We start from the raw sequence: 16,619 nt of genomic DNA, 5'->3' as shown, positions 1-16,619 counted from the left end.
AGGCGCAGGCAAGCATTCCTCAGCTAGGGGATTCCTCTACTGGCTCGGCCCGGCTCCACGTGACCTCCCCTAACACCTGTATACTGCTTTCGGCTCACAGCGCCCCCATCCCCTCCGCCAGGTACCGACCCAGCCCGGCTCCCCCCTCCCCCAGGAGGTCACGATCCCGGTGCGAGCTTCGCTCGGGCCGGCAGGGGAGGGGCCGAGGCCACGGCCACGGCAGTTGCTCGAGCCCTTGCAGCCTGATTATCACATGACTGGACGGCGGCGGTAGCCGTGGCAGCAGCCGCGCCGGCTCTGCCGGCTCGCCGGGTGGGCTCAGTTCCGCTCACGCAGGAGTCGGGCGCAGAGGGCGGGGAAGGAACCTGCTGCCGCGGCGGTCGCCCAGTCGCTCCCGGAGCGCGCGGCGTCTCCCCGGGCCCGGCCGGCCCGCTCCATGCCGCTCCGTTGCGGAAGTGTAGCGGGGGGAGGCGGCGGCGGCGGCTGCACGGAGCGCGGGAGGCCGGGGCCCGGCCCCCTGCAGCACTAGGCTCCGGGAGCCGCGCGGCGCGCCCCAGCGGCCCGGCTGCCCGTGCGCCCGGCGCCCGCCGCAGCCTGCATGCCCCGCGCTGCGCTTCGTCCGGCCCCCGCCGCCGCCTCCTGCTCGCACCGCTGCTGCCGGGCGCCGGAGTAATATGCTCACCCGAGTGAAATCTGCCGTGGCCAATTTCATGGGCGGCATCATGGCTGGCAGCTCAGGCTCCGAGCACAGCGGCGGCGGCTGTGGAGGCTCGGACCTGCCCCTGCGCTTCCCCTACGGGCGGCCGGAGTTCCTGGGGCTGTCTCAGGACGAGGTGGAGTGCAGCGCCGACCACATCGCCCGCCCCATCCTCATCCTCAAGGAGACCCGGCGGCTGCCCTGGGCCACTGGCTACGCAGAGTGAGTGTAGCGACACCGGCGGCGCCCCTGCTCTCCTCGCGGCCCTTCCCCGCACGGTTCCAGACCTCCTCTCTCCTCCTTCCTCGGCCTCAGGGCCCTCCAGGGGCTGCCGGCGTCCAGGCCTCGGCGGGGACCTCTTTACTTACACTGGCCATTCCTCTCTTTTCCTACTCCCCCTTCCCCCAACCCCAAGGACGCAGCGTCTCCAGCCCGGGTATGGGTGGTGGATGGTGGGTGGCAGCGCTGGACCGTGGGAAAGCTAAGGTTGCACGGGTCTGTGATTCCGGGGGCTGTGACACTTGGAAGAAAGTGCGTAGAACAGCTTTGCTGAAGTTTGAAACACAGCAGGGAAAGCTGGTATCTGCGCCCACCCTCCCCAAAAGCTTTGCGCCACCGCATGAAGTTTGTGGGGAAGAGTCAGGAGGAGCTGTCGCTGCGCGTGAGTGGGTGGGTGGGGGGCAGTTCGTGTGCAAGGTTACACATATGAGAAGGTCTCAGTTTCTCTGACTTAAGTCTGGGAGCTTGCTCGCTTCTCCTTTAGCGGGTAGTAAACCTCTGCGCGTTCGGTAAGTGCCAGTACTGTTTCCCCCAGCCCTCTGGGAGTGGGAACTTATTTCAGGTGTCTAACGATAGCATTTTGGTAATCAGCTTTGGCGATTAAGCGAGCGTTTGAGTGATTTACTATTTCAAGAACTGATTCAGTTAGGTTGACGACCTGGAGTGGAACTGGGAAAGGAGGGAGGATTTTAATGGCCTCCCCGCCTCCCCAGCTACTCCTCCATTGACTATTAATGACCATCTTATGAATGATAGGATAAGTAAGGTTTCTCCTCCTACTCATCTTTATGAAACTGGGAAATTGGGAAGGTGGCATTTAGGAGACCAGAGATCAGGGCTTAACAATGACCCGGTGGGTGCACAAGTGCACGCAAAACCCCGGTGCCGGGCACACCTGCCCCTTTTCCTTTAACTCCATCTGCTCCATGATCTTGGCCCTCCCCTCTCCGCGAACAGCATCGCTCGCTGATTGGTTCACCCGGGAACCAATCGGCTCTCCCGACGCCTGGGCGCTTCGATGCTGACCCTGTTCTGGTGGCCCGGATACCCGCGAGCAGGCAGGGTTCCCGACGCTCCGGGTTCCGGTGCGAGACGGGGCTTGCAAGACGCTCTGCTTAGAGTCTCGAATTCTTTTTTTCCTTTCCTTTTCATCATACGACCTTTTCTCCGTGGGTTTTAATAGAAGAGGTGAAGAAATGGGGAGAGACTACTGGAATGTAAAAGATGGTGACAAAACCCAGTGAGAAGGTTGGGTGCTAAAACAATAACCATTAACACATAATAAGGGACAAGCCTGGTTAGGGAATGTTGTGTGTGTGTGTGTGGGGGGGGGAGTACCAGATAGCCTTATAATTTATAGGAGAATCCAAAGCAAAGATAAACACCTGTGTAAGGAAGAAATGCCTGTCCATACATACCAAACACCTTTTCTTGAGTGAAATTAAAAAAAAAAATGTTTAAAGCCCATTTAGACGCACTGCAAGGCAAAACAGCTCGGAGGCATACTGTGTCCTACAATTGTGTCAGGTGGGGGACTTGTGCTTGCCAAAAAAACAGAACAACCCAGCCAGTTGTCACTCCAGTGGGATTTACAGGGTGAGAGCATCTGTCTGAGGGGCAGAATGACAAGGAGATAGTGAGAAAGTCATGAGAAGTAGGAAGGAAGATGTTATAACCCATGTGGAAGCTCTCTGGGCACGAAAAAAGGAGGACCTCAAACGGGAAGAAAAGGAAAGGGGAATAAAAACCAGTTTCAGAATGTTTGGTTCCTATGGCAGGCACATGATACGCTCAGGACTGTAAAGAATATAAGGGACTCAAAGGAGAGCTGTAGCAGGGATGGATGGGAGGGGCTACACCTCCTCCTAGCTAGGCCTCCATTTCCTTATCTCTAAGAAGTTTGCCTTTTCCTAGACCCAGATGTGAGAGATGTTCAGTATGAAGGTTAGAAGGACCCCTGTAAAAATCTTTAATTTTAAAAATCAGTTATTTTTTAAAATAAAAAAAAATTTTAATCTTTGTTTTTGAGAGAGAGCACGAGTGAGCAGGGAAGGAACAGAGAGGGAGACACAGAATCCAAAGCAGGCTCCAGGCACAGAGCCAGACGTGGGGCTCAAACTCACCAACCGTGAGATCATGACCTGAGCCCAAGTCGGACGCTTAACCGACTGAGCTCCCCGGGCACTCCTAAAAACTACTTATTAAACGCTCACTGGGTTAAGTGGCTTGGACTTTTGATTTCAACTCACGTCACTATCTCACAGTTGGTGAGTTGGAGCCCCATACTGGGATCTGTGCTGACAGCGTGGGGCCTGCTTGGGATTCTCTCTCTCCCTCCCCACACATAGTTTCACGTGTGTGCTCTCTCTCACAAAAATAACTAAACATTAAAAAATAAAGATTGGGGGGCGCCTGGGTGGCGCAGTCGGTTAAGCGTCCGACTTCAGCCAGGTCACGATCTCGCGGTCTGTGGGTTCGAGCCCCGCGTCAGGCTCTGGGCTGATGGCTCGGAGCCTGGAGCCTGTTTCTGATTCTGTGTCTCCCTCTCTCTCTGCCCCTCCCCCGTTCATGCTCTGTCTCTCTCTGTCCCAAAAATAAATAAACGTTGAAAAAAAATTTAAAAAAAAATAAAGATTGGATTAAAATATTAAAAATATTAGTTGTGAAACTAGTCCACACTTGTGAATTCAAGCAAAGACCTATACCTTTACAAATGTAGGTACCCCCCCCCCCCACTCCCTTTAGGGTTAGTAACTGTTTAGTGTTTGGTGTGTGTGCCTTTCTAGACTTCTTTGAATGTACTTATAAATATGCATCATGTGTTTCTTTTTTCTTCCCAGGATAGACTCCTACTGAGTATGTTATTCTGTAGCATTTTCAGAAAACGCTATGTCATGGACTTTATTCCAAGTCAATACGTACAGAATTGCCTCATTCTTTTAAAGTATATACATAGTACTAATAATAGCTAACAATAGGTGCTTACTGTTTAGTACTTTCACTGTTTGCAGCTTTGTATCATATCATTTGATTCTCGCAACAACCCTATAAAGTAGGCAGTAGCATTTGCATTTTCTATAAAACAGAATATATATATATGACAATATATATGTAACAGAATATATATATATATAAAATAAGACACAGGCAATGAATGATTAAGCAATATATATATCTACATATATAAGCAATATATATGTAACAGAATGTATATATGATATATATAGTATATATAAAATAAGGCACAGAGGCAATGAATGATTAAGCAACTTTCCCAGAGTCCTACCACCTTAACAGCCTGTATTTGAACCCAAGCATGATTCCACAGCCCACAATACCAAACTGCCTTCTTACAGGGTATTAAACTATGGTGCATTTATCTATAGCCAGGATTAAGCACTGTTATCTTGTCCCCTCCCTTTGCCAGATGTCAGATGTACTGTACCACTTCCTCAAACCTTGAACTGTACTTACTCTTCCTGAAAACACACATCCTGAATGATCAAATGTCTGAAATAGAGAAGGGGAGAGAAAGATCTGTAGGGCTATGATCAGACGCTGCTACCAGTAACACTGCCCTTTACTATAGTATTTCATGGAAGGAGGAATTCCCTTTGTTCTAGAAGGTACCTAAGAGAGAGAGAATTGGTAAAGAGATTGCTCACAGAGTAGGGACCAGGGGGATGCTATGAATCAAGGTCTGAATCAGAAGGGATTTGCTTACCCTTCCAGAAAGTGAGTTACTTTCAATGCCTTCCTGGGGAGGAGGAATTGGCATCTCGGTGTTTGAGCAGTTAGAGGACAGTTGAACTCTAGGGCTGACCTTTTGGACGATAGAAAAATTAAGGATAAATGTTCTATTTTTTGCCACTTCTTGTTAATCCTTTTCGAGCAGAGATTCTCTGTAGGTTATAGGCCTAGAGAATTAGCTTAAGAAATCCCTGTAAGACTTTAGGATCCAGAAACTGAAGACCCTCACTTATTAATTCAGTATTTATTGGCGTTGTGCTGAATGGAATTTCCTGGCTCCTCAAAAAGCTTTCTATTGTGGCTGAAGATTTCAGCCACTTGATTAAGGGCTATATGCTAGGTTGTAAGACTCTGTAAGGTGTTACAGTTAAAAATAACATCCACAGAGCTCACATCTTTTTAAAAAAAATGGATTAAAAAGTTTTCTTTTTTAGTTTGGCTTTGAAATTATGGATTTAGACTGTTAGATCTGCTCAGAGAGAGCCCATGGGAAACAACAGTTTGACCCAGGGACCCCCACAGGGCAGCTACTTCCCTTCTCTCTCCATGACTTTAAACTTTTTTTTTTTTTTTTTTTAAGTTAGGCTTATTTTTTTTGAGAGAGCAGGCCAGCAGGGGAGGGGCACAGAGAAAGGAGGACAGAGGGTGTGTGGGGCTTGAACTCATGAACTGAGAGATCATGGCCTGAGCTGAAATTGGCCGCTCAGAGCCCCCCAGGCATCCCCCTCTCTAAAACTTTAAATCCCACCCAAGTGGTTCCTGTTTCAGGGACGTGGAAGTTGATTTGATTTTTAATGGATTAGGAGCCCATTTTGACTTCTTCCCAGCTTGTCCAACCTTATTCTCATCAGTGGTCAGCTGGACTTAGAGATACACGTGGATATGGAGTTCATGCCCGAAACTACCGCAGCAGAAAACACCAGAGAAGGTGTAGTCTGTATATGAAAGCATCACATTCACGTTTTTGTCAGGGATAAATTTTTGCTTGTACAGAAATCAGTAATTACAGCAGCATTTTACTTGGGGTATAGCTACAACTATACAATTCTCTTTATTTGTGTTTATTTTTGAGATACAGAGCATGAACAGGAGAGGGGTGGAGGGAGAGGAAGACAGAGAAACTGAAACAGGCTCCAGGCTCTGAGCTGTTAGCACAGAGCCCGATGTGGGGCTCGAACCCACAAACTGTGAGATCATGACCTGAGCCAAAGTCGGACGCTTAACCTACTGAGCCACCCAGGCGCCCCTCGTTGTTGTTGTTGTTGTTGTTGTTGTTGTTTTTTCCCCCTAGTATCTTTCTTATAAAAGTGACCCAGGCATGGGTACAAAAACTATTTTAAGTTCTTTGTGTCTCATAGTGTTCAAAATTGTGATGAAATAGCCTTGTTTAAATCCAGCAAATAGCCCACACGCATTTAGATTTGTTTTGGAATCTGTAGGCTGTTCTGCCTCCCCAGCTATTGGCACTAATTAACAATCACCAGTGAATCACGTTGGTTGTCTGTGAGGTGGTGATGACAGAGAAACCACTATTTCTCTCTTGATCCAAAGCTCAGAAATCCCCTGGCCTTTATTTTTTCTTCTGACCTCCTCTAGCACAGCCACCCCTCTTACACCTCTTAACAGAGCTCCTGCCTGGGAACTTCCTGTTTAACTTTTGCAGCGGAAGAATCTTGAGGTTCTCTACTTCTTCTTCTATAAAGATAAAAAGGGGGGCGCCTGGGTGGCGCAGTCGGTTAAGCGTCTGACTTCAGCCAGGTCACGATCTCGCGGTCCGTGAGTTCGAGCCCCGCGTCGGGCTCTGGGCTGATGGCTCAGAGCCTGGAGCCTGCTTCCGATTCTGTGTCTCCCTCTCTCTCTGCCCCTCCCCCGTTCATGCTCTGTGTCTCTCTGTCCCAAAAATAAATAAACGTTGAAAAAAAAAATAAAGATAAAAAGGAATTGATTGTGGAGGAAGGTGTCTCATTTAACAAAACTCTCCATAGCACTTACTTGCAGATGAATTAAAAGTTCAGAGTGGCCTAAAACATGTCACCTGCCTTTCTGGTAACCTGCAGAAGGTATTCATTTCCTATTTTATTTTTAAAAATTTTTTTTTCAACGTTTATTTATTTTTGGGACAGAGAGAGACAGAGCATGAACGGGGGAGGGGCAGAGAGAGAGAGGGAGACACAGAATCGGAAGCAGGCTCCAGGCTCTGAGCCATCAGCCCAGAGCCCGACGCGGGGCTCGAACTCATGGACCGCGAGATCGTGACCTGGCTGAAGTCGGACGCTTAACCGACTGTGCCACCCAGGCGCCCCTCATTTCCTATTTTAAAGCAGGTGGTTAAGCTCTCCTCCATTTTTCAGATTTAACACAATGAAGTCTTCTCTGGGATGGAGCTTCTGGGCTGTCCCTTAGGAACCTGGATCAGTTTCCTTCAAAGACTAGTGATGCTTTTGGCAGAGGATTTAACCCTTCTGAGGGGTTGTGTTTATTCTGTGTTTCAGCTTCAGTTAGGTAGACATCTCTGATATTTTCCCACCACGCAGTGCTTCCTAACTATGGTTATGGTAGTACCAGCTGATAAAACTGACTGCATCCTAGAATTGTTTTCTAAAAATATATTATTGAGGACAAATTTTTATTGAGATATAATTGACATTAATTTCAGATGTGTAGCATGATTCCACATCTGTATATATTGTGAAATCACAATAAATCTAGTTAACACCCATCGCCACACACAGTTACAATTGTGTGTGATGAGAACTTTTAAGATTTGCTGTTAGCAACTTCAAATGTACAAAGACAGTATTATTACTGTAGTCATCACCCTGTGCATTACCTTTTGACCACCTTAACCCATTTTTGTACACCCTTCTCAACCGTTCATCAATCTATTCTCTGTATCTATAAGGTTTTTTTTGTTTGTTTTTTTTTTTTAAGATTTACACACATAAGTGAGGTAATATAGTATTTGTCTCGGACTTGTTTCACTTAGCATAATGGCTCAAGGTCCACGTATGTTCTCACAAATGGCAGGATTTCCTTTTGTATGGCCAAAAATACTCCATTGGGTGTATATATCTATATATGAAATATATATGTATAAAATATATATGATACCTAGATACACACCCGCATTGTCTTTATCCATTCATCTATCAATGGGCAATTAGGTTTTTTTCCGTGTCTTGACTATTGTAAATAATGCCACAATGAACATGAAGATGTAGGTATTTTTTTGAGTTAGTGTTTTCATTTCCTTTGGATAAATACCTAGAAGTGGAATTGCTGGATCATATGGTAATTAGATTTTTAATTTTCTGAGGAAACTTCCATACTGTTTCCCGTAGTGCACCAATTTACATTCCCACCAACGGTGCTCAAGGGTTCCCTTTTTTTCCCCACATCCTAACCAGCGCTTGTTATTTCTTGTTCTTTTGATCATAGCCATTCTAACAGGTATAAGCTGATATCTCATTGTGGTTTTAGTTTGCATATCCCTGAGGGTTAGTGATGTTGGGTACGTTTTCATGTTGGCTATCTGTATGTCTTCTTTGGGAAAAAAAAATATCCATTCAGATTCTCTGCCCATTAAAAAAAAATGAGATTTTTTAAATTTAAATTTAAATTTTTTTTTTTTTTTTGCTATTGAGTTGGATGAGTTTTTTCTATATTTTGGATACTAACCCCTTATCAGATATATGGCTAGCACATATTTTCCTCCATTCAGTAAGGTCCCTTTTCATTTTGTTGATGGTTTCCCTTGCTGTGCAGAAGCTTTTTAGTTTGAATAGTCTCACTTGTTTAATTTTGCTTCTGTTGCCTTTGCTTTTCGTGTCACACCAAAAAATTGTTGCCAAGATCCAGGTTGAGGAGCTTACCACCTATGTTTTCTTCTAGGAGTTTTATGGTTTCAGCTAGCATTCAAGTCTTTAATCCATCTTGAGTTAATGTTTGTGTCTGCTGTACGATAGGTGGTCCAGTTTCTTTCTTTTGCATGTGGCTGTCCAGTTTTCCCCCACACCACTCATTGAAGAGACTGACTTCCCCCCATCATGTATTCTTGGCTCCTCTGTCATAAATTGGCCATCTATGTATGTATGGGTTTATTTCAGGGTTCTCTGCTCTATTTACCTATGTGTCTGTTTTTATGCCAATACCGTGCTATTTTAATTGCTGTGGCCTTATAATATAGCTTGTAATCAGGAAGCGTGATGCCTCCAGTTTTGTTCTTCTTTCTCAAGATGTGTTGGGCCATTTGGGGTCTTTTGTGGCTCCATACATATTTTAGGATGGTTCCAGTTGTGTGAAAAATGTCTTTGGAATTTTGATAGAGGGACTGCATTGAATCTGTAGATTGCTTTGGGTAGTCTGGACATTTCAACAGTGTTTTTTCTAATCCATGAGCATGGAGTGTCTGCCATTTGAATTTTCTTCACTTTCTTTCATCAGTGTCTGATAGTTTTTAGTGACAGTTCTGTCACTTCTTTGGTTAAATTTACTTCCAGGTATTTTATTCTTTGGTGTGTAGGTGTAAGTGGAATTGTTTTCTTAAGTTCTTTTTCTGATAGTTCATTATTAGTGTATAGAAATACAACTGATTTTTGCATATTGATTTTGTATCTTGTAACTTGACTGCATGTGTTTATCCCAACAGGTTTTTGGTGGTCTTTAGGGTTTTCTATTTATATCCTGTCATTTGCAAATAGTGTCAGTCTTTATGTCTCCCTTTCTGATGGGGATGCTCTTTCTTTGCTTTTTTTTTTTCTTTCTTTCTGCCTAATTGTTCTAGCTAGGGCTTCTAGTACTGTGTTGAATAAAAGTGGTGAGGGACACCTGGGTGGCTCAGTCAGTTAAACCTCTGACTCTTGGTTTTGGCTCAGGTTATGATCTCATGGTTTGTGAGTTTGAGCCCCACATTGGGCTCCTTGCTGACAGTGTGGAGCCTGCTTGGGATTCTCTCTCTCCCTCTCTTTCTTCCCTTCTCCTACTCGCTCTGTCTCTCTCAAAATAAATAAACTAAAAAAAAAAAAAGTGGTGAGAGTAGACATCCTTGCCTTGTTCTGGATCTTAAAGGAAGAATTTTCAACTTAGCACCAGTGAGTAGTGAGTATGATGATAGCTGTGGGCTTGTCATAGATGACCTTTATTACATTGAGATACATTACCTCTATACCTATTTTGTTGAGAGCTTTTATCAGAAATGGATACTGACTATTGTCAAATGCTTTTTCTCCATCTGTTGAGATAATCATGTGATTTTTATCCTTCATTCTGTTACCGTGTATTATATCAATCAATTTGTGTGTATTGAACCATCCTTGGATCCCTGGAATAAATCCCACTTGAACATGGTGTGTGATCCTTTTAATGTGTTGTTGAATTCAGTTGGCTAATATATTGTTGAGCTTTGCATCTATGTTCAGGAGGAATATTGGCCTCTAATTGTCTTTTCTTGTGGTGTCCTTGTCTGGTTTCAGTATCGAGGTAATGTTGGCTTTGTAAAATGTATTTGGAAGTGTTCCCTCTTCTGTTATTTGGAAGATTGAGAAAGAAGGACAAATTATTTTTTAAAGGAAGATGTCTTTTAATTGTAGATGTTTTGGTTGTTGTTGGAGTTGTCTTTATGCTTTGTTCTGATTTGTCTAAATTTGAACAGAGGATTGATCCCCCCACCCCCACCCCCACCCCCACCCCCTTTGAATTTATGCCATCCTCTTTCAGGAAATAAACACTATTCATCTTCCATTCTCTCAGGGAAAGAGTGGCATTCCTACTGTGTGTCAGGTGTCAGGTGTGGGTCCTATTCTGGGCCCATAATATAAGACATAGTCATTGTCCTCATGAAAATTTTTATGTCATAGTCTTTTCCCCTTTAGTGTCATTCTTTGAAATTAAAGTGAAATCATGGACTAATCAGGTGGTAAGAGGCCAGCATTGGAGAAGGTGGGTGCAGGGAGGTCATTTGTTTTATTTTTAATGTCTTAATGCTTCTGGGAAATTTCAAATCTGAGCATTTGAAATCATGGTGTCTTTAAGTCCTACTAAGGAAGTAAACTGTTCTTTCCAGCAAACATTGTGATTAGCTGTCAAGTTCTCTGTACCTGGAGGTCCCAAGACCTTTATATATATCTATATAAAGGTATGACTAAAAAAAAAATTATTGTAACTCTTGTTAAAATGGTAAGGAATATGTTTTTCAAGACTGTTGCAATAGGGGCACTTTATTTTTTTTAATTTTTTTTTCATGTTTATTTCTGAGACAGAGATAGAGCATGAGTGGGGGAGGGGCAGAGAGAGGGAGACACCGAATCCGAAGCAGGCTTCAGGCTCCAAGCTGTCAGCACAGAGCCCAATGCGGGGTTTGAAGATCATAACCTGAGCCGAAGTCAGACGCTCAACCAACTGAGCCACCCAGATGCCCCAGGGGCATTTTAATAGAGGAAAAGAGATCAGACTCAACTCCAAATACAGCAAAGAGAGCTGGGAATTAATAGCCAATGAGCAGCGTGAGGATGTTAGTGGGTGGAAAATTACTGGGAAGAGACCTCATGGGTAGGGGAGATTCTTGTGAAGGCAGGTCAAGGGCTTACACATCAAGGTAGGAGAGGAGATTGATCATATATGAAAAGTGATCAGATTTGACTGCTAAGTGGGAACCTAAAGAACCAAATCTATTATCTGCCATTACCAACATTTCATGTAATAAAGGATATTTAAAAACCAGAAGAGTTGGCGCACCTGGGTGGCTTAGTCGGTTGAGTATCCCACTCTTGATTTTGGCTCAGGTCATGATTCTAGGATTGTGGGATTGAGCCCTTATGTGGGGCTCCATGCTGAGAGTGGAGCCTGCTTGAGGTTTTCTCTCCTACCCCCCCCCCCCCGCCCCTGCCTTCACCATCTCCCCTGCTCTTTCTCACTCTTTCAAAATAAATATATAAAAATAGAAGAGCAGAGGCAAATAATCTCAGCAAAAAATAGTTTTTTCGTTTTTTTTGAAAATGCTATGATAATTGCTATTTTCCTAATTTTTCACAGACCTATAAGACCACATATTTTACCTGCCCTAGAGGACTCCTAAGGCATTTTCCAGTTTTAAACCTTGAGAGTTTCTGGGGTTCAGCTAAGAACCAGTATCTTTTCCAGGCTGAGGTCTTTCCAGGGGGGCCTACTCTCATCTTTATTGTGATTACAGTTTTGAATTATTTTTCCCCAGCACTTGATTATGAAAATTTTCAAACATGCACAAAGTTGAAACCATTATGCACTTAGCACCCATAAGGCCACCATCCGGATTCTACAGTGCACATTTTGCTGTATTTGCTTATTCATTTGCCTAGCCATCAGTCTATTATTATTTTTAAGTGTATGTTTCCTTTAGTCCAATGGCTTTGATTTCATGCTATTAAGGTATTTTCTACAGTAAATTAAAAATTTGGATTGAGTACCTATGACATTCTCGAGAAAACCACCAAACAATTGGGTCTTCACCCATGCACGGGGAGCCAACCTAGATTTAACTTTTATACCCTTGGCATACTACAAATGATCCCTCAGTCCGTATGCTTGCCATACCTTAGCATTCACATAACTGAGAACTTCAGATGGGGTCCAGCTGAAAATGAGAAATAGATGACCTATTTCTTTGCTGTGCTCCTGTTTAATTAAATCAGTAGGAAATTTGCTTAAAACTGAAATTGTTGCTGTTGTCAGCTGGTGGCCAGTCAGGGGAATACGGTGAGGAGTAGTCTGTTTTGTTAAGACTTCAGAAGGTATTGCTTGAAAAGTGCTGATGATAAAGACACCGTTGTGCTGTTTTCCTTATTTCTGAGATAGGTGTCTGCTAGGAGGCTTAGTACCTGCCTAATTACTCCTTTTTTCTGGGATGGTTCCATCAGTTGGGTTTTCTGGAATGTGAATCAATAGTGGGGTTTTTTTGTTTTGTTTTTTTGTTTTTTTGTTTTTTTTTTGGTTATACTGTTTCTGATTTATGTTTACAGCTGTTTATAGAAAACTAAGTGCCTACCTACCCGTATTTTCTGTGCGGACTTTGTGTTTCCTTATTAGCAAGAATAATGATGCCACCAGTTAACATCTGTATAGCTCTTGTTGCCTATTAAGCTCCTGCCATGTAGACTTAAATGTAAGCATCTGTTCTCCATGTTTAATAGAAGAGGAAAACGAGGCTCTGAGAGAATCCAAGTTACTTTAGCATCTCCTACAGTCCTACGATTCTGACGACCATCATGGAATCACTGAACCTGATCATTCACTGTGTGAAGTTACTCATTAATAAAAAGACATCTTAGTCCTATAAACAAAATGTCAGAGAACAGAGTAAAGAATACATTTTATTACTCAAAGGAAATTAATAAGGCTTAATCACCAGGTGGCTTTAAATTGCATGTTAGCACATCAAGTTTTACACAAAAGGATGCTTTTCAAAGCTTTAAAAAATAGTTCTATTGAGTATAGTAGACTTTCTTAGTATATGTGCATGTCCTGAGAACAACAGTCCAGGTCTTGCCAAATTACCATCTTAACTACAAAGTGCCTTTTTTCATATTTTAATTTTTTGCAAATCCTATAAATCTTAAAAGCAGCCTGTACATTTTATCTGGTGGTATTTTTCTAAAGTTAATCCTATGTTGCACTATCAATAGCTACTTAGAAGTGGGTAATATACTTAGGAATTTGGGATGATGGGACACAAATCATAAGTCAGGTTTTATAAGGGATGCCCCCTTAAAATTTACTTTGGGGGTCCTATTACCTAAGTTCTTTACAAAGCAGAATCAAATTTTAATTTTTTTAATGTTTATTTTTAGGAGGGGCGGGGGAAGGGAGGGAAGGAGGGGCAGAGAGAGAGGGAGAACACAGAATCCAAAGCAGGCTCCAGGCTCTGCGCTGTCAGCACAGAGCCCAACAGGGGGGCTCAAACTCAAGAACTGTGAGATCAGGACCTGAGTCGAAGTCGGCTGCTCAGCTGCTCAACCGACTGAGACACCCAGGCGCTCCCAGAATCAAGTTTCAGTGGGACTTTTTTCAGTTACTGGACTTTGGGGGCAAGGCTGGAGCACCAGTGTGGCATTTGTTTGCTGGTGCTTGGCCCCGTGGGCTCTTGCAAGGGCTGTCTTGTGGCACTCATGCGTCTGTGACTTGCCTGAGTCAGGCCTAATGGAGCCTTGCGGGTAGGGGTAGTGCCATTAATCATCACAGGGCTGCGGGGTGGACAGAGAGATCAATTGCTTGCCAAGCTGAGAGGTCCAAAGTGGTTCGTGTGCTCTACTGTCCTTTCAGCAGGTTGGCGAATAAACATTTAAGCTATCAAAAAAAGATGCCTCTTTACCATATGACCTTTTTCATTTAAGTATAGGAAGAAAAAAATCTCCAGTGACTACATTGATCTTTTTTTTAAATAAAAATGTTGTGGATTATTGAATTCCTGTATTTAAGTGGTCTGTGGTGTACTAGTAGCCATTCTGTGCCTTTTCGAACGTTGACAAATTATGTTTAGAACACACAGCTGGTGAAAATAAATGTTTAGTAGGAAGCACATTTTAAGGTACAGTGAATATGAAGAGCACATAAGAGGATGTGAGGGGTGGGAGGGAACCAAACTGGTATTGCTGTAGAAAGAACTATTACGAGGATTTTTTTTTAATAGAAAAGAGGAAATAACTACAATATTTTGTTGCAAATAAATAGCCTACGAGGACGAACTCTAAAAGGCATGCTTGGGAAAAGCAGAGAGCCGTTCTGTCAGCCTTTTAGGATGGCGTTCACCCTGTAGAGTAGGGTTTAGAGTAGAGCCAAAGAGCCAGATTACGCAGCATCTTGGCGGCCTTCCCTGTGACCATTACTAATGGGGCCATGCTACCCTGTTGTTAGAACCAGGTGTCCAGAGCTGGGCCGGTGATGCGGCGCAGCAGCAAATGCGGAGAAAAGAGTTGGCAACTCGGACCGCAGCAGCTGGTACTTAATTTTTAAAATATCCAGGTGTCAGATGGGAATTACATGGGCCCATAGTTGAAGCCCTGCCTCTCCTCCTGTCCCCATGTTCCAGCTTATGCGGTCAGTGCCGACAGAGGCCACCTGGCCCTCTCCCGCCGGGCACGCCACCTGAAGCCCTGCCTGATGCTTTGCACCCCGCTGAGAGGCACCGCGGGGTGTCCCTGGGCTTCGGCGGAGCCCTGAATTGCATCCAGTTCTGGTTCCCAGCCTCCTCACTGTCATGCACCCTTTTATTGATGTATTTTTCTTGGCTGTATCCCTTTGTGAAAGATTTTAACTAGTCACATCATATCTTTTCGTCAGCAGGAAGGGGGAGTGTGATGATGATCATGTTGAACTGGTAACGTTTCGCCCGAAAGCAAAGGATTAACCATTGTTTCGGTTAATGTGTGAGTCCTTAACTGTCCACACTATCCTCCATTTGCTTCTTCTGTACTTCAGTACTTAGAACAGTTGAGGTTTCCTCTTGCTACCTTCCCAGATCCCTCAGGAGCCTGGACCACAAGCTGAAGCTCTCCCACCAGGCTTGGCGTCTGCCCCAGCCCTGAGTTCGCAGATGGTGTTTTCTTTAGGATTCAGATGTGTAACACCTTCCTTGAGCACGTCATTTCCAAGTTTCTGATGTCCTTTTCCTTGTTGAAAACTACGTTTTAATGGTTTTCTTGGCTCGCAGAGTGCTGCAAGTTGCTGGAGAGGCCTGATACTTGTCAACTGCAAGCTTAATTAAATTCATGCTGAGAATATTATCCTTTTTTTTTCTAGCAGAGTTTTGACCCTTGGGCAAAAATTTATCTTGCAAAAAAATTTCTATCCACTAACTACGAGTGAGAAGAATTTAAAAACATCTTTAGCTATCTATTAACCCGTCAAGATGGAGAAAGGCCTTGATGAGTCAGGAACACAGAATTAATTTTTTAAAATAATCTGTTTTTTTTTTCTCCTTGCAGACTGGATCTGCATTCATTGTATCACTTCCAAATTCCCCTAAGTACTATGAAGAAGATAAAAATTATCCATAAATCCTATTACTCATAATTAACTTCAGTTGAGAATTTGTATATATCTCTACATATTTGTATTTATAAAATGGGATAATTCTACATATGGATTAGTAGTTATTTCACTGCAAGTAAAGTGTCCATGTAAGTAAGTATCATACTCTGTCATTTATAATAACTGCATTATATCCCACTTATGGTTTTAACATTCTTTTTTTCTTGGTAGTAACTTTTTTTTTTTTTTTACTATTAAGAATCCTGAGATGAATATCCTTTTAGATCTATATCTATATCTATATCTGTATCTATGATGATATGTGGAGCCCAGTGTGGGGCTTAAACTCACAACCTTGAGATCAAGACCTGAGCTGAGATCAAGAGTTGGGTGCTTAGCCAACTGAGCCACCCAGGTGCCCCTAGATAAATTTTTGTTAAGCCATAATTTGAAAGGTGACATTTTTCTGGGGAAAAGGTGCAAAATGGACTTTTCCAGTATTTCTAGTGACATTATTGAATAATTTGAAAAGACAAATGTTTTGATTGAAAATTGTATTTGAGAAATGTTAGTTATGTACTTTATATTAAACTGCTTTACCAAAGTAGTGTTTTGGTAAGCCAGGCTTACTGATTTAAGAAACATTATTGCTGCTTTTTGTGTATTTAGGATTGAGGTTTGGAAAAATGACCCTTTAGGACTAGCATAAGACCCTCCTGTGAATGATTCTGTCTTCAGAGCTAAAAACACTCATTGGCTGTCATGCCTTTAAGAGATAATCAGTGACAGCTCTTGATTTTACTTAGTTGTTTTAACTTTTAATGGATAATCTTGAGGGAGTGTGGGCATTGTCCTGTGTATTTTAATTTCTCCAGTGCTTAATATAGATTCCTAT

The 16,619-nt window shown here is 43.4% G+C and overlaps 1 protein-coding gene across 3 annotated transcripts in view; it reads left to right on the top strand.

Moving 5' to 3' along the window:
* Positions 1 to 142: 142 nt before the first annotated feature.
* The window catches only part of PPM1H (protein phosphatase, Mg2+/Mn2+ dependent 1H), a 261,902-nt gene continuing 245,425 nt past the window's right edge, over positions 143 to 16,619 (top strand). Inside the window, exon 1 of one of the 3 annotated variants that reach the window (XM_045062017.1) lies at positions 143 to 919. In XM_045062017.1, the coding sequence (XP_044917952.1) occupies positions 675 to 919 (245 nt within the window). In that variant the 5' untranslated portion in view covers positions 143 to 674. The remainder of the gene's footprint in view (positions 920 to 16,619) is intronic. The other 2 variants (XM_023257185.2, XM_003988974.6) reach the window with 2 other exon arrangements.

This window comes from Felis catus, chromosome B4 (assembly GCF_018350175.1).
Source record: "Felis catus isolate Fca126 chromosome B4, F.catus_Fca126_mat1.0, whole genome shotgun sequence".
Lineage (NCBI taxonomy): Eukaryota > Metazoa > Chordata > Mammalia > Carnivora > Felidae > Felis > Felis catus.
Note: the sequence above shows the minus strand (reverse complement) of the source record. Positions and strands in the feature narration are given on the sequence as shown.